The 18,821-nt window shown below is 35.4% G+C and overlaps 1 protein-coding gene across 8 annotated transcripts in view; it reads left to right on the forward strand.

Annotated features, from left to right (window-relative positions):
• LOC106869923 (retinaldehyde-binding protein 1) overlaps nt 1-18,821 on the forward strand; it is a 42,064-nt gene that overhangs the window by 13,082 nt on the left and 10,161 nt on the right. For 7 of the 8 annotated variants that reach the window (XM_089365907.1, XM_089365911.1, XM_089365910.1 and 4 more), the window contains 2 exons: nt 12,941-13,234; nt 15,851-15,966. In XM_089365907.1, the coding sequence (XP_089222033.1) occupies nt 12,973-13,234; nt 15,851-15,966 (378 nt within the window). In that variant the 5' untranslated portion in view covers nt 12,941-12,972. Of the gene's footprint in view, nt 1-1,613; nt 1,647-12,940; nt 13,235-15,850; nt 15,967-18,821 lie in introns of those variants that run through there. The other variant, XM_089365914.1, reaches the window with a different exon arrangement.

An 18,821-nucleotide genomic window follows, 5' to 3' on the forward strand; every position in this document is an offset into this window, starting at 1 on the left:
TATATATATATATATATATATACACACACACATACATACATATATATATGTATAGATACACACACACATACATATACATATTTTTCTATATAAATATATATACACACACATACATATACATATTTTTCTATATAAATATATATACATACATATACATATATATGTGTGTGTATATATATATATATATATATATATATATATATATATATATATATATATATATATATATATATATACATATATATAACATATATAATATATAAATGTATATACGGGGTATGAGAGGTACTGGTGTGTGTCAAGAAGACCCAAAAGTGTCAGGTAATGCTGAGTATAGACAGACTAGTTAAGCTCCAGGTTTGATGATGATACGAATGAGGAGTCCAACGTAGGTCGTATATCAGCTTGCATATATATATAAAAATTAACAGAATGAGATAAAAAATCCAAGGCTGTGAAAGTTTTCAGAACATTTAAAAAAAAACAACATATATATATATATATATATATATACTCTTTACTCTTTTATACTCTTTTATTTGTTTCAGTCATTTGACTGCGGCCATGCTGGAGCACCGCCTTTAGTCGAGCAAATCGACCCCAGGACTTTTTCTTTGGAAGCCTAGTACTTATTCTATCGGTCACGTTTGCCGAACCGCTAAGTTACGGGGACGTAAACGCACCAGCATCGGTTGTCAAGCGATGTTGGGTGGGGGGACAAACACAGACACACAAACATATACACACACATACATATACATATATATACATATATACGATGGGCTTCTTTCAGTTTCGGTGTACCAAATCCACTCACAAGGCTTTGGTCGGCCCGAGGCTATAGTAGAAGACACTTGCCCAAAATGCCACGCAGTGAGACTGAACGCAGAACCATGTGGTTGGTAAGCAAGCTACTTACCACACAGCCACTCCCGCGCCAATGCAAGGATTTCTTGTCCTCATAACGGATTACTACATCCCAAATTTCACTGGTTTAATCACTAACACGAACATACATGGGTGTACATGCACACACACACACACACACACACGTATGAATTTAATTAAACATTTCTATTGCAATGTTAATGACTCCTACCATCAATTAATGTGTGTCACCGTCACACAAGAAGTGTTATTCATTTTGAATATTGTGTGAAAATTTACATTGCATGATGTCTATGCTTCTTTGCATTGGCACATACAACTATATCTATATCTAACTTTGTATACACACAGTTATGTATATGTGCATATGTACATACATGCATACATATCTATATGTGTGTGTATGTATATATTATCATATATGGTTAACTACTTTTTGAAGTCTGATGTTCATGCTGGTAAACATGGTCTGGGCCATATTTTACATTGCTTGGAGTCTCTACCTATCACAAATGAGCATCATTGACATACATAAGGATATGGATATTCCTGACTGACAAAAATGTAATGATATGGATAATCTTGATTATATGTTTTTTTTTTGTCTGTTTATTACTAGGCACATTTTTAAGTTTGTCGTACTGTTTATACCAATTTCAAACATTGGCTCTATTGCCACGTTCAAATGCATATTCAACACATTTAATTTCTCCTTTGCAGTAAATGATTCTGAAGTTCTGCCCATACTGACAATAATGGTAATGACAAATTTTTAAGTTTGCTTGACATTTTATAAGTGTGAAAGGGATTAAAATTTCGATACTCTGTATCAACGGTTCCGACAAGAATAGGTGGAAAAGAATTCTGTTTACATAATCAGTTTGATCGGTCACCTTCTTCTGTCAGTTGAGTAAAGTATCATCCAAGCTGATGTTTATTGGTAATTAAACTTCATATGCAACACCTGTGTGTATTTATCAGCTTTGTTTTTGTTGTCAATTCTTATCAACAACTTTTCCTGTGATCATGATTTGAGAAGACATATAGCAGTATGCTAAAGATTAGACATAATCTCTTGTGGACAAGAAATGTAAATAAAGTTTATTATAAACAACACAAACACTTTATAATTTAATAGCTTTCAATGTGATACCTGTTAAACAGAAATTATTTTTATTTAATGAAAATCAAAAGTAAGTGAAATTATGCTAAATACAACTAAATTGGAAACCTTTTTCGCCTGGCTATTTTGGCAATTTTGAAAACTTTGGGGTGTGAATTTTACTTGAGTAGAATCTTTTTTAACAAATTTTATCCTGAAAAATCATCTGCATAAATTACACAGATGCGCAAATTACATGGGTTTTTACAGTATATATATATATATATATATATATATATATATATATACACATGCATACATACATACATACACACATATATATATTCATGTGGTCTGATCAACAAGAATCTGGACTGTTGCCATAGTAACGAAGCTAAAATATGCGTAGTAAAGCTGCTTGGCACAAATTGACATTGAACCCGGCTGTGTATGTGCCCTAAGTTTTAACACTCTATCTCACTTCTGCTGTTTACAGCAGTGCTTGGAAGGAAGGTGTGTTGTGTGTGATTGTCGCATTGACCATGACAGAGAAAGTTGAGCAGTTGTTTTTTTGTGAAAGTTGTTTTTTTTTTGTGAATTTTCCCTATATATATATATATATATATATATATATATATATATATATATATATATATATATATAGAGAGAGAGAGAGAGAGAGAGAGAGAGAGACGTGTATGTGTGTACCTGTGTACTTGTATACATATTTATTGTCTTCTTTGATTTCATATGATAGTTGTAAATGAATATCACTGTCAAGCAAGCAGTGTCCTTCATATCCAATTTTCTGTGAAAACAAGTCTGGTTATGAGGTATATTACTTTACCTGGGAACAGGTAAAAGTTGGTGACGGGAAGGGCATCCAGCTGTAGAAAAGTTGCCTCAACAAATTCTGTCTGACTCATACAAGCATGGAAAAGTGAATGCTAAACAATTATGATGATATACATATATATAAGACATGAGACGAAGTACTGGAGGACAACCTCAGGACACTGTACCTAACAGAGGTGATAAAAAAGGACCAAGATATCTATTGCCTTGCTGCACTCAAGAAGACCCATCCTCTACAGCAGATGTGTTAAAGCTTCTCCCACTGATGAAGATGATTAACTGTAAGAGCCCTGTACCCATGCCATGTAAAAATCACCTGTTCCAACCCTGTGTAAAAGTGCTCATGCTTGAGTCATGTTAAAAGTACCCAGCACACAGTGTCAAGTGGTTGGTGTTAGGAAGGGCATCCAACCATAGAAACCAAACCAAATCACACTGGAATCTGGTGCAGATCTCTGGATTGCCAGCTATGGTCAAACCTACCAACCCATGCCAGCATGGAAAAACAGACATTAAATGATGATGATGTTGATATATGTATATGTGTGTGTGTTTCCCTATATGTTTAAGAAAAATAAGAAAATAGAGATAATTAAATTAATAATTATTTATTAATTTAATTATTTCTATTTTCTTAAATATATATAAACCCTGGTTTATCCAATTATCTAACAGTTGAATATTAAATGTAATAGTCAATACTTTTTGTAATAGATAATAGACCAGTGCATTCATTGGATTTTATTATCCCTTTTTGAGGTTTTTAACCTCTAATTAAACTTATATACATATCTATCTATCTATCTATATACATACATACATACATACATACATACATACATACATACATATATATATATATATATATATATATATATATATATATATATGTTCATAAATGTATGTATGAATGCATGTGCATATATGTATGGGTGTGAGCGAGTATATGGTTGTGTTCCCTTGGCATTGTGTAAATGTGTGTCACTGTCATACAAGAAGTGTTATTCATTTTGAATATTCTGTGAAAATATATCTGTTGCTTAGCAACAGGTGAGAGCTAGCAACAGAAATGGCATCTGACCCTAGAAAATCTTCCTTGATAAATACCACCCAGTTCATGCAACCATGGTAAAATAGACTTTAATAAAACAATGTTAGTGATGATGATGGTAGTGGTGATATATATATATATATATATATATATATAGGAGGTGGACAAAATAATGGAAACACCTTAAAATTTCAAACAAATTTATTTTAACATGGGGTAGAACCACCTTTGGCAGTAATTGCAGCTTGAATTCTATGAGGTATGGACACATGCAAAATTTGAATTGTTTCCGTAGGAATTTTTGTCCATTCTTCAGCTAAAACAGTCTCCAGTTCTTGTAGTGATGATGGTGGAGGATATCGACTTCTTACTTGTTTTTCAGAAAAGCACCATAAATGTTCAATAATATTCTGATCTGGGGTTTGTGGTGGCCAGATAAAATGTTCAACTTCACTCGAATGTTCTTCATGCCATTCAATAACAACTTTAGCTGTGTGAATCAGTGCATTATCATCCCCCCAGAAACAGATTTGAATGAATTTGAACAGATAAAATACTTAAATTGTCGTGACTATTAATTCTGCCATGAGGGGAAACCATTGGGCTGGCAAATTTTCATGATATAACCCCCCCAGATCATCACAGATACTCCTCCATGTTTAACAGTTGGAAGAAGGCAGTTTGGGTTAAATGCTTCTCTTGGCCGTCTCCAAATGTATACTCGGCTGGTGGTCAGAAATAAGGTAAAAGATGACTCATCTGAGAAAATAACATTCTTCCACTACTCTAGGGACCAATTCTGTAGGTTTATACTCCTCTCTAAATGCTTTGCAACGTTTGTTTTTGAAAGTAGTGGTTTTCTGATTGCAGCCCTCCTGTGAAATCTGGCTTTGTGCAGCTCCCGGTGAACAGTTTTTGTGGAAACTGGGTTCTCAAGGTGGTCATTAAGCTCTGCAGTAATTTTGGGAGCTGTACTTTTGTAATCCTTTCTAACAATTTGCATAAGAGTCCGATGGTCCCAATCTGAAAGTTTGGTTTTCTTCCAGAATTTTGTTTCCACGAGGAAGTTTTTCCTTCTTTCTCAAAGGCTATCATAACTTTGGAGACAGTACTTCTTGATACACCAAACGTTTCGGCTGTTTTCGTTACACTAGCACCTGCCATACGAGCACTAACAATTTGACCTTTCTGAAAGTCTGATAGATCTGTCATTTTAATGAATTTTAATTACCTTTTTCTGAAGATATCTGAAAGTAAACAGCAATTTTAGCAAAACATATTTAACAACACTAACAATAAATAAAAAACATAAAAATAAACAAGCTTTTAACGGTTTTATAGATATTTCAAAATTATGATGCTATGATACTAGGTATTTCCATTATTTTGTCCAACCCCTGTATATATATATATATATATATGTGTGTGTGTGTGTGTGTGTGTGTGTGTGTGTGTTGTTTATTTTTATATTAAGTTATAGTTAGAACATCTTCAAAAAATTAATAATTTTTTGTGGAGTACATGTTTATTATTCTATAGATAGATATATAGAGATAAATAGACAGACAGACAGACAGACAGACAGACAGACAGTCAGACAGACAGATAGATAGATAGATAGATAGATAGATAGACTGACAGATAAACAGACACCAAACAGACAGACAAATTGAGAAACAAGTCTAAGAGAAGACCTGATGATGTGTGCAAGTATAGCTTATCATAATGTAAAAACGGGGGTATGAATAGTTGTGGGGACATTTAATATATATGCATCTGGTCCTTTTCCCCACTTTGAGTCTGTTTGCTATCTTTCCTGCTAATCAACTCAGCTCTCTGTCACTCGCTATCTGTCTTGAACCTATGTTATCTCTGCTTGTATGGCAACCACTTTCAACAGGAGGTGGGTGCATTGTTTATCATGTCTAGTGAGTAGCCTTGTGCTTTGCATGAAACTGAAATTCTTACTATTTTATATTGTTTCTAATCATTGAGGATGTTATGACTTTCAGAGTGGATAAATGTTAGGACAATGGACTGGAAGATGGACTGGAGCAAAAGGAAGAAAGAAGCAAGAGTAAGACGAGGAAAACTGAGTGGTTGGAGCGACAGTGTAGAAGAAGAGAGAGAAATGAGAGGGATAGTATAAGAAAGAGTACTAGAAGAAAGACAGTCATGGCAGTGTGCAGTGACAGTGGTGGGAAGGGGGAAGTGGTTGCAAAGAGAGTTGTACGAAGTGTAGCCGCATATTTGATGGTGAATGAGCAAGCAATGGATAATCATAGGAATGGTTGAAGATAGAAGAATGTGATGGATGCCAATAATATGGTGTAACACAATTTTTGTCCTTGGGTAGCGACTGTTGACAATCCACGGCAGTAATTGTTTTCACCTCAATAGACGTCAGTGATTGGTTGAAATTATCGAAACACGACAATTTTAACACGAAATAACTTTAAAAATATAAACTTCTCTCAACAACACTGTTGAGGCGTAGGAGTGGCTGTGTGGTAAGTAGCTTGCTTACCAACCACATAGTTCCGGGTTCAGTCCCACTGCGTGGCACCTTGGGCAAGTGTCTTCTACTATAGCCTCAGGCCTACCAAAGCCTTGTGAGTGAATTTGGTAGACGGAAACAGAAAGAAGCCCGTCGTATATATGTATATATGTATGTGTGTATATATGTTTGTGTGTCTGTGTTTGTCCCCACCAACATCACTTGACAACCGATGCTGGTGTGTTTACGTCCCCGTAACTTAGCGGTTCGGCAAAAGAGACCAATAGAATAAGTACTGGGCTTACAAAGAATAAGTCCTGGGGTCGATTTGCTCGACTAAAGGCGGTGCTCCAGCATGGCCACAGTCAAAAGACTTAAACAAGTAAAAGAGAAAGAGTAACACTAAGAGTAAAAGATGTTTTATATGACACATTCTACCAGTGTCCCAAGTTTGAAAGTGTTTCGTTTAGAAAACAAGTGGTGTCCGCCAAATCAGAAAGATCCATTATTTCCTATTTGTTTACCCCTAGAAAGTATGAAAAATGATTAATATTTCCTTCAGACTTGGCTTTTGTTACATTTATTGAAACCTTAAAGAATCCCTCTGAACACATGACTTTGATGCTCCCTAACAGCTCCTGCTCATGATCAGAGATGTACATATTGTCAGCCACTAAGGGACATGCTCAAGTGGTTAGGGTCAAGCAACTGACATGTGAATCTGTGGTATTGAGCAGAATATTTGCTATAATGATATTTCTGCTTCAGCAACTCAATGCTGAATCTATCTGAAATGTAATGGGGAATAGGTCAGTTTGAAAACATTGATGTCCCGGTCACAAAAGCAAAGTTTGAAGGAAATAGTTGTCATTTCCTTTGATTTGTAGATAAAAGCAAATAGGAAATAACACTTACTGACCAAAGACAAAAAATAAAATAAAAATTTTGTTACATTGCATAATAAGTGATCTGGGGGGGGGGGGGAGGTCCCTAGCTGTACTGGGGAGCAAATGGAAGGAGATTCAATGCAATCAATTGTGACTTAGGTATTTACGTTTTTATCTTTTGCTTGTTGGGGGTCATTGCACTCTGGCCATGCTGGGATACCACCTTGAAGGGTTTTAGTTGAATAAATTGAATTTAGTACGTATATTTTAAGCCTGGAACTTAATCTGTCAGTCTCTTTTGCCCAACTGCTAATATTATGGGGGGATGTAAACAAACCAACACAGGTGTTATCAAGTGATGGTGGGAAACAAGCACCAACACAAACACAAAGACATGTATGCACATGTGCACACACACACACACATGGTGGGCTTCCATGCAGTTTCTGTCTAGCAAATTCACTCACAAAGTATTGATCAGCAAAGAGCTATAGCAGAGGACACTTTCCCAGGTACTATGTTTTTGGATTGAACCTGGAATCACATGGTTGAAAATCAAGCTTCTTAACTACACAGTCATACCTATGTTGCTCCCCCCCCCACATCATCATCATCCATTAATGTACATTTTCCATTCTGGCATTGGTTTGATGGTTTGACCAGAGCTGGCAAGCCAGAGAGCAGCAGCAGGTTCTAGTCTGATTTGGCTTGGATGTCTTTCCTAAAGCCAAACACTTTACAGTCTGCACTAGGTGCTTTTGACACGTCCATCTGTATATAATCCCAGGCATAACTATTATTTACTATATATTCCATTTGAAATAGCACCACTCAGTAAAACACTGATCCATAACCTATTGCCTTACTCTTCAAATAATCTCATACAAACAGGCAAGATAAATTTTGTACTTATATATGCATACATACATGTATGCACATACACACATATGCATCAATGCTTTCTTTCTCTTTCTCTCACCTTTTTCTGTGTTAACCATTTACATACATGTGGCGTAATTGCTTAGTGGATACGTAGCGTAGATATTCAGTTTGTATAGTTTAACATATAAACTTTACATACACTTTGTATATACACATGCAATATTATTGTTAAAGTTCAGTCTTCTGTTCTTCTGACAGTATTTAATCCTATTTGGAAGAAATACAAAAGCTAGTTTATCAAATTTCCTTAAAATTACTCTGTGCCCTTTGGCCCTCTGTTACAGATGAGATAAGATTATCCCCCAAATCCTGTATTTCACAGGTTGCTTATCAAATACTAAGGCAATGTCCTGATCACAATATGTCTGACAGCTTTATTTGCTTTGCTCTCATAACTGCTATTTATTTATATTCTTTTTTTTTTAGAATTTGTTTTTAAACTTGCATCTACATGTGTAACTAGACTGAATGAAGTATACATACATATACACATGCAAACATGTGTGTGTACATTCATATATATTCATATATATAAATATATTATATATATATATATATATATATACTTTCTTTTTACTCTTTCACTTGTTTCAGTCATTTGACTGTGGTCATGCTGGAGTACCACCTTTAGTCAAGCAAATCGACCCCAAGACTTATTCTTTGTAAGCCTAGTACTCTCGTGGGGAAAAAAATTCGTGTCCAGCCATGCAGTTCGAGAGATCCCCCTTTTCCTAATGGAACTGCTGTCGCTGAACTGTCGGTCTTACTCTGACAACACCAGGTGACCTATTTTGATCAATAGCAGCCTATTTTCCAGTAGCCATCTTAGACTTCTTGTACTTCTCTGTTTGGTAATCTGAGCCTAAACAAGCTAGGTTTCTGTAAGAAGCCAACAAAACTTTAAGTCTCATGGAGCCGAATCAAACTGTGATAGTTATATAAGTGTTCAGCTTTTGCTGAACGACCTACACAAATGTTTTGTTTATAGTGATCACATGTTCATGCTGTACATTAACTCACTCCTTCCAACAAATCAATAATTGCCTGAACAGGTGCATGGTGTACCACATGTCAGGTGTCAAAGTGATCATAGAGCAATGTGAGATGAAGTGTTTTGCTCAAGAACGCAATGCACCATGTGGTATGGGAATTGAAACCACAATCTCACAATCATGATTGCAGTGCCCGAACCAGTAGGCCATGTGTCCTCACTGTGTGTGTATGTATGTATATATATATATATATATATATATATATATATATATATATATGTAATACAAATAATAAATGAGTATATGCATATATACGTACATGTATGTACATACCTACATCTACATGTATATATAGATGCATATTTGGGTACAGGATGTTGCAAACAAAACGTAGACAAAATGATAAACAGAGTACAGAAAACACACAGGCCACATAGAGAACATTTCCTTCATCAGCTGTCACCATACTAAAACTAAGCATTTCGAAGAGTTAGGGCAGGACGCATTGTTAGAATGGCTCTTCCCACAGACCACAAATTAAATTTGTACCATTGAGGAATATAGTGGCGGACAGAAAACAAGACAGGAAAACGAAACAGTGAAAATAAACAAAAAAGGCTATATGGCCAGACGTGAAAAAATATGCGTATACTGAATGCTGTGAAGCAACGAACTGGAAGGAAGTGGGACGAAGAATGTTTGTGTGCGTGCTTGGCGATAGCCAAGATAAGAAAGGAAGTAGGGCTGGACACATGTGACCAGCGAGGGGTAAGGAGAAAGAGTGGTAGAGGGAGAAAAAAGGGGAGGAAGTAGAATATAGGTGAGCAACGAGAGACAGGGAGGAAGAGAGAGATATAGTAGTAACAGAAGGAAGAATGAGACGGGGAAAAAGATACAAAGATATATAGAGTCACGTCAGAAATATAAAGTTCAAAACTTACTTGCAGGGATGGCGCGTGCATTCGATCATGTAATACAAATAATAAATGAGTATATGCATATATACGTACATGCATGTACATACCTATGTAAAAACTAACATTTCCCTTCTCCAAGCTTAGATTCGAAACCGAATCTAAGAATTCTCCCTCGTCGGATTTACTGTGAGCAACAGGCGCGAAATCAGGTTTTCTTTGTCCTGTCAAAAAATGATGGATAGCCTCCCCTCGATCTTATAACCTCATAGATTTCAAGCGAAGTTCAACTGGACAGCGACTGACCTACTTAGGTACTAAACCTGCTGCAGCATGTCCATCCTTCTAGCTGCCCCTGATTTTTATAAATAGGAGAATTTAGCAGGGACAGAGATAGACGGAAACTGTGATTCGTGACAGACTGACCCAGTGCTCTGTGACTATCACACAGAGATTGGCCGTGCCACGCTAATGAGAGAGAGAACTACCGCAAGATGAAAAAACAAACACACACACACACGAACATATTTAGTCTTCGGATACATCAACTCCACAGATGTATCCTGGTTCCATTTTTCCTAGCAACTTGAAGTAAGTTGCCAAAATTTAATGTAGTGGTGAAGAATATTTACTAACACCAGAGTTCAATGCAGCAAATAAAATATGTTATAGTTGAACATAGTTATCTCTTTGTTTATTCACAGGAAAACACATGCCTATCGCACCCTAACACGATAACACAAACATACATTACTCCACCACATTTTGGTGGCACCACTACACCTACATCTACATGTATATATAGATACATATCTGGGTTCAGGACGTTGCAAACAAAACGTAGACAAAATGATAAACAGAGTACAGAAAATATATATATATAAATTTAAATATATATTTATATATATATAAATTTAAATAATAAGGGTGAAAAATTGAATATTCATTTGATATATATCAATTTAAAACCAATAGCCTAGCATATTGAAAAACCTGAAGATTTAGAAAAAATATGTTACATACATATAAGAGGGATGACCACTAAGTGGACATCCATTATGCTAGATGTAGACCCCACATGGTCTGACCACTAAGAAAAGATTGTTCTCAAGAAAATTCAGCAAACACCAGAACGTAAGCGGACAAGACAAATGAAAAGATAAAAGATATAAAGATTAATCACAAATCCGGTTTCATTGTTACCATTTACGTAATACTTACGTAAATGTCCGCAATTCATCAGTGTGATCGCCATAGCAAAATATAATTTGCAGAACTGTTCAATCTCATGCGGACGTCCAGTGTATAGTGCAAAATTACAGCTCAAATCCAATTGAAATGACCTTTTTCTATTCTGTAATTTGTGTTTGTGATGAGCGTATTTAAAAACCTGATCTTTGATACAAACTTAAAAGTTTTCATGGAAATTCTGTCCTTTACCTGTTGTTTCTAGCATGTCCAAGGTGACATGTGTGCCCTTGCCACTTATTTTTTTCCTAAATTTCTTCCAATTCTTTTTATTTTTGATACAGGAGATTAGGATTTCGTCCAAAAAACACATTCTCATATTTTAATTTTCTCTCTCCCCACCCCAATTTCTTCATTTTTTTACTTCTTTCCAGCTTCTTTTCTTAGTAATCCACAGAGAACCCCCCCCCCCCCCCCCCAAAAAAAAAAACAGAGTATGAGTCTTTAAGAATTTTCTTCTTCCTTTCTTCTTCCTTTCTTCTTATAGAAACATTAAAATCTCCTTCCCAAACATTCACCCATCACCTTCCCACTTTCAAAAAGCTACAAACTCCCAGTGTTTCACTTTTAGCTTTTTGGGAAGCAGGGAAGTTTCTTCAGAAATAATGTCATTTACCTGTGGTTTCTAGCATGTCAGGTTTTCTGGTATTTTTCACATCTGCTATTTCAGTACAGTTCTACGCATGCATGAAACATCAGACGAAAGTGAAACATTGGAAAGTTTTAGCTTTTTGAAAGTGGGTAGGGGATGGGTGGGCGAGGTAGGGGAAGGGGCATTGAGTGTTTCTATAAGAAAATTAAATTAAATTAAAAAAAAATATATATATATTTCCCAGATGTGTAATCTCTATATTTATTTATGTGGATAAAAAAAAAAAAAAATTTTAAAGTTACAAATTAAGAAATTGCAGTGGGGATGGGGGGAAATTTAAATTTTGAAAACATGATTTCTGGGCAAAATCATATTAACCCCCTTTTGTACAATGAAACAATACATAGTTTGTGATCCTTCTTTAGAACAGAAAGCACTTTCATGCAAACCCATGCAAATTGTACCCTCCCCCACTTCACTTTTAAACAAACAGTAACTTCCATTACGCCAGTAACCCAGTTCATTATGTATGTGGTATATTTGGGATATGTTTAACTATATTATACATATATCTATTTCTGTGGTGTGGGGAGATGCAAAAAGTATAGTTTAGGAAAAAATATAAAAGATAATGATTTATATATTATTATATCAATAATAATTTTGTTCCATAAGAAAAGAACAAATAATACAATGTGGTTGTAAGTCATAAGTCTCTCTCTTTCTCTCTCTCTTTCTCTCTCTCTCACACACACACTACAATGGATTTCCACAGTTTCTATCCATAAAATTTACTCACAAGGTATTGGTTGTCATGGGGCTATAGTAGAAGACACTTACCCATGGTGCAGCACAGTGGAACTGAACCCAAATCCATGTGGTTGCAAAGCAAATTTATTAACCGCACAGCTATGCCTGCATATATGTTCTTTATGATTAAAACTAATTCTACATTTCTAAACTCTATTGCAGACTTTTAGTGCAGCTGGTGACTTCATTCCAAAATGGCATCCATTTACGATCACATTTTCAAGAAGGGTTCCTTAACACCAGCCTTGGTAGAAAAAGCACGAATTGAGCTTTATGAAACTAAAGATAAACAAACGATTTGTATCAATGAGTTGTGCAAAGTTATCTTGGAGAATAAAACCTGTGATGAAGGGCAGGAAGTCTTTGAAATGGTAGAGAAAAAAGATGATGATTTTTTACTGAGATTTCTACGGGCCCGGAAGTTTGATGTCAAGAAAACATATGGATTATTGAAAGGTAAGATATATGATGAATGCACGATTATATGTAAGTATGTATGAATGCATATGGAAGTGTGTGGCTTAGTGGTTAGGATTTTTGGCTTATGATCATAAAGTTGTGATTTCCATTCCTGGTAGTGCTTTCTGTCCTTCAGCAAATCACTTTATTTCATGCTACTTCACTCCGCTCAGGTGGCAAAAATGAGTAGTACCATCTTGTTTCCATGTCTGTAGGCTGAGTAGGTTCCGTAGAGAAACTCTTTGACATCCTTTAAAAGGAATAAGGGTTTTTTTTCTTTTTCCATTTTTCCTTTTCTATCTTTTTTTTTCTTTTCTTCCTCTATTTCCATCCCTTGAATGCGTTGATTAATTTATTACTGTGTATATTTAACATCAAAATAGCATCCTCTATTCACTCTCTCAAAGGACCAGCCTTGTCACATTCTGTGTCACACTGAATCTCATTGAAACTACATTAAAGGGTACATGTGTCCATGGAGTGCTCAACTACTTGCACGTTAATTTCACAAGCAGGCTGTTCTATTGGTCGGATGAACTGGAACCCTCATCATTGTTATTGACAGAGAGCCATTCTTAATGTATTTATATGAATGCATATATATATATATATATATATATATATGTGCGTGTGTATATGTATGAATGAATGTGAATATTTATACATCTCATCACCTACTCCTACATTTAACTTTGTCCTCTTGTTATTACCAGTCACTACCCCTCTAGCTGACCACATCTATAAACTCCTACTTTCTCCATATCATGCTCTTGTTCCTTCCACCCTCCTACCCATCCTAGTCTTGCTAATGTCATTATACATTTTTTCTTTTCTTTCTCTTCAGTTCTCCTCCTCTGTGGCCTGTACAAATGTACACATCCTATTTTATTGAGTATTCTCTATACCTACATATATTCTCCCTTATCCCCACATCCTTAGCTCTCTAATACTCATTTCTGGCCTTCTCGTCACCATTGTTTCCTTCCCATATTTACTCTACATTTATTCTGTACCAAACCCCTCCCCACACTGTAAAGTGATTGGCTGAATGAGTAGAGTGAGTACAACGTATTTCTGGTCCTGTCTTGTCAAAAACTATTCAACCTCCCTTGTGTTGGTGTCACATAAAAGACTCTAGTACAGTCTGTATAGTAGTTGGTTTTAGGAAGGGTCTCCAGCCATACAAGCCAATCTAAATGACATGCATGAATGCATAATCTTTCAGAGCTGTAGCTTGCAATAGAAGGCAACTTGGACTGCGATGACTAGTTTAATCCATGTCAGTATGAAAAGCAAACATAAAATGATTATGATGATAATGTATGCATAAACATGCATTTTCACTGGAATTGGATACCAACTAAGTATCCATATATGTATGGTTTTTCTTTGAGTTTAATTTAAGTTCTTGAGAGAGTTCAAGCTTTTTTTTGAGTTAAGAGAGTTCCCAGTGTTTGTAAATATGCGGTTGAGTTGGTGTGTTGGTTGAACTGTCGATGCATTCACCCAAGTGTGTACATCTATTTAAATAAGAATCTCAGATGGAGAAGTTTTGGAATGTCTTAAAAATCTTCACTGTGCCACTAATAGTTTAGATTTGGAGAATCAGCATCAGTTTCTTTTGCTCTTTCTCCATGAAACCGAGTATTTCTAGGTTTTTGTGCAAATTTGTTGGTACTTAACCTAATGCACTTATGCATGCATGTCAGTAAGTAGGTATGAATGCATGCATGCATGTATGTATGTATGTATGTATGTATGTATGTATGTAGGTAGGTAGGTATGCATGCATGTTCATATGTATGTATGTTTGTATAATTCATATGTATGTATGCATGTCATTAGCCACCAACAGACCCGCAAATGCAAAATATAAGTTAGTCCTAGAACGCACAATGTTCCTGAAGGTCAGCAATGGTCTTCCTCGGTCACGAGTGGACGGCCATCATGTGTCATGTATGTATGTATGTTTTGTATGTATGTATGTATTTATGTATGACATTTATGTATGGCATTAAGCTGCATCCACTAGTGAGGCTCCAGTTCAGGGGTTCTGGAGTTGTAGGTTGTGTGGAGTCACCCCTTAATTGCCATTACTCCCTAGTCCATTCTAACTCAGAACGGTAGTATCCGTCAGAGACCCGTCTATGGGATAAAGAAAATTCTCAGAGGTAGAGGAGTCTCCTGTTATTTTTGACAAAGCTGTGATGAAGGCAGCTCTTCTAGGAGAGATACTCTGACATAAAACATGCAGTCAAAATAATACCAGTCATTTTGCAACACTTGTGATACCGTGGGTCACTAACGTTTTACAATGTGAGTGATTTTGTTTTTGTTTTTGATCTGTTTTTGCCAAGGCTAATCAGCTTAGTAAATTATATCCCCATTGAAAGCTTAGAGATAAAGGTTGATAAGATATCCTAATAGAAGGACAGCTTTTTGTACTAGTGTCTGACAACCAAGTCTTTTTTCTTTCAGTGTCTCAAAGATGTTACTGTTGGTACTATATGCTTTGATTTAATACATGGAAAATACTTCTTTTGGATTTCTTCTAGCCACTCTTGTATCCTTGTTAAATTCCTTTTTCTCAACCCAGTTTTTTTTTACTCACAGGACACCTAAAATTTCATAAAAACTACCTTCAACTCACATCCGACCTCACTTTAGAATCAGTTCAGCCCTGCCTTGAGCGAGGTTACCCTTGTCTGTTACCACTAAGAGACAAAGAGGTATGTAATAATTCAAAAAAAGCATTTTTTCATTCTGTATCTCAAATTATATTTAGTTGTACAAATACAAGAGAATTTATGAGTTCAACTACTGAAGAAGAATGAAATTGGTACATTATTTACATTATTTACATTTGACGAATATTGATGTCAAAATAGTAGCCCAGTGGTTTCTGAATTCATATTTTCTATCACCAAGTTGTATGAATGATTAAAAACAAACTATTCTGAGGAAAGGTGGTGAGCTGGTAGAATCATTAGCATGTCAGGTAAAAATTCTTAGCAGCATTTCTTCGAGCTCTTTACATTCTGAGTTCAAATACTGCTGAGGTCAGCTTTGCCTATCATCCCTTTAAAGTAAATGAAATACAGTACTAGTTAATTACTGGGGTTGATGTAAATGACTTGTTCTCTCCAATAAAAAATCTACTGACCTTGAACCCTGTGATGTCCCATTCAGTGTAATGTTGTGATCTTGATTATCTATATATCTTGGGCACTGGGTACCCAACCTTATGAGTGTTAGGGATCAAGAAAAGAAAAATGAAAGAAATTCTGAGCAAAATTAAAATGTATAAATATACTGATAATACTGTGTAACATAATTTTTATTTTTTTGTCTTTGGTCAGTAAATGTTATTTCCTATTTGCTTCTATTGAGGAAATGGCTACTATTCCCTTCAAACTTTGCTTTTGTGACCTGGACATCAATGCTTTGAAACTGACCTATTTTCCATTACATTTCAGACAGATTCAGCACTGAGTTGCTGAAGCAGAAATATTGTGAAAGCAAATATTCTGCTCAATACCACAAATTTGCTTGTTAGTTGCTTGACCTTAACCACTTGAGCATGTCTTTAGTGGCTGACAATATGTGCATCTCTGATCATGAGCAGGAGGAGTGGGGGAGCATTATAGCCATGTGTTCAGAGAGATTCTTTGGGGTTTGAATATATGTAACAAAAGCAAAGTTCGAAGGAAATATTAACTATTTTTCATACTTTCTAGGGGTAAACAAATAGGAAATAACTGTTACTACCCAAGGACAAAAATTGTGTTACACAATGTAATGTAGTGAATTGGTAGGATTGTTACAACAAAGGACAAAATTTCTTGCAGTATTTGTTTTAACTCCGCACTGAGTTGAAATCCTGCTGGAGTCAAACTTTGTCTTTACTTCATTAAGGTTGATAAAACAGTGTGGTGCATTGGTGCTACTGTTTGAGCATTGACAAAATGCCTTGTAGTATCTGTTCTGGTCCTTTATATTCTGATAGCAATGCCTCTTGTATAACATTGCTAGAGTGGAGAAAGAAGACTTGCATGCATGGGCAATTGCCAATCTTCTACAAACATCAAAACAAAAAGAACTTGCTCAAACCTGATCTGAAGAGGAACTTCCCAATCCATGTATGCATGAGAAAAATGTATGTAAAATTGATCCTTTCCACTACAGGTACAAAGTCTGAAAGTTTGGGGAAGAGGAATAGTCAATTGCATTGACCCTCAGGGCTCAACTGGTACTTATTTTATTGATCTCAAAAAGATGAAAAGCACAGTTGACCTTAGTGGAAAAATGGATGTAAAAATAATGATGGTGGTTGTGATAAAGATTGGTATGGTGTGTCATCCTGATCATAATCATTGTTTAATGTTCATTGTCCATGCTGGCATGGGATGGATGATTTGACATGGATCTGATGATTTGCAGGACAGCATTGAGTTCTTATGACTGGATGCCCTTCCTAAAGCCAACCCTTTTACAGGGTATATTGGGTGCCAGTATACACTGGCCGCCAGCAGTAGTGAGTTTGCCAAGTAACTTGCAAAACTAAAAAAAGAGTAGAGAGAAGCCTCCTCAATTAAATCTACATTTATGACTCTGCTGCTCCTGGAGAAATATATTCATAAGCATAGATTGAATGTAATTTTATTAAAAATGCTTTTCTTTATTGTTTGATTACATGGTCTGTTAGTTTTTTTTTTGTTTAAAGTTAAATTTCAACAACTTTATTTTCAAAAATTCTTTTAGCTTAACCCTGAAGCATTTTAATCAGCTCTATCCAGCCAAAATAATTTACCTGTTTTATGTTCAAACCAGCTAGATTGGGCCACTCAAAATTACCCCACAATAGCAATCTAAAAATAAACAATCACATTATATTAATCTTGAAGCTACAAGATAGATAATACATGATTAATTCAAAACAATAAATTTGATAGAGTAACCTGAATGCTAAAGGGTTAAATCTTTGTCACACAACAACATCAAATGGTATTAATTAAAAGTACAATATATAACACCAACTTTTCAGAACTGATGATCTGGTACCTCTTATTAACCCATTACCTCCCATAGTTCTATAAACTGGAATTTTTTTTTATGAAACTATGATTTCTAGCATAAAACAGCCTTAGAAACATGCTGGAATGATCAAAATAGCATTTCAAAATAACTTTTTAAATAAGCGAGATATTGGGTGAAAAATTAGCAAACCTCATTTGAATATCAGAGAAATATACCTAGTAGATATAGCAAAAAGGTTAGATATGTGTAAATATTAACAGATAATTACGGAATTTGTAATTTTTAAGTGATCTCATATGAGATCACCGGTAGGTAATGGGTTAACATTGTGTAACACGATTTTTGTCCTTGGGTAGTAGCTGTTGTTTCCTATTTGTTTACTCCTAGAAAGTATGAAAAATGGCTAATAATTCCTTCAATTCCTTTAATTACTTAAGCAAAATTAATACTTAATTTTGAGTCTGAGGACTAAGGTGACCACCCTTGGTTCAAGAAAAAAAACAAAAAACCCTGTAATTTGGAAATGCTTTGAAACAAAAGGTTATGG

Source organism: Octopus bimaculoides, chromosome 18 (assembly GCF_046866305.1).
Source record: "Octopus bimaculoides isolate indiv1 chromosome 18, ASM4686630v1, whole genome shotgun sequence".
In the NCBI taxonomy this organism is placed as follows: Eukaryota; Metazoa; Mollusca; class Cephalopoda; order Octopoda; family Octopodidae; genus Octopus; species Octopus bimaculoides.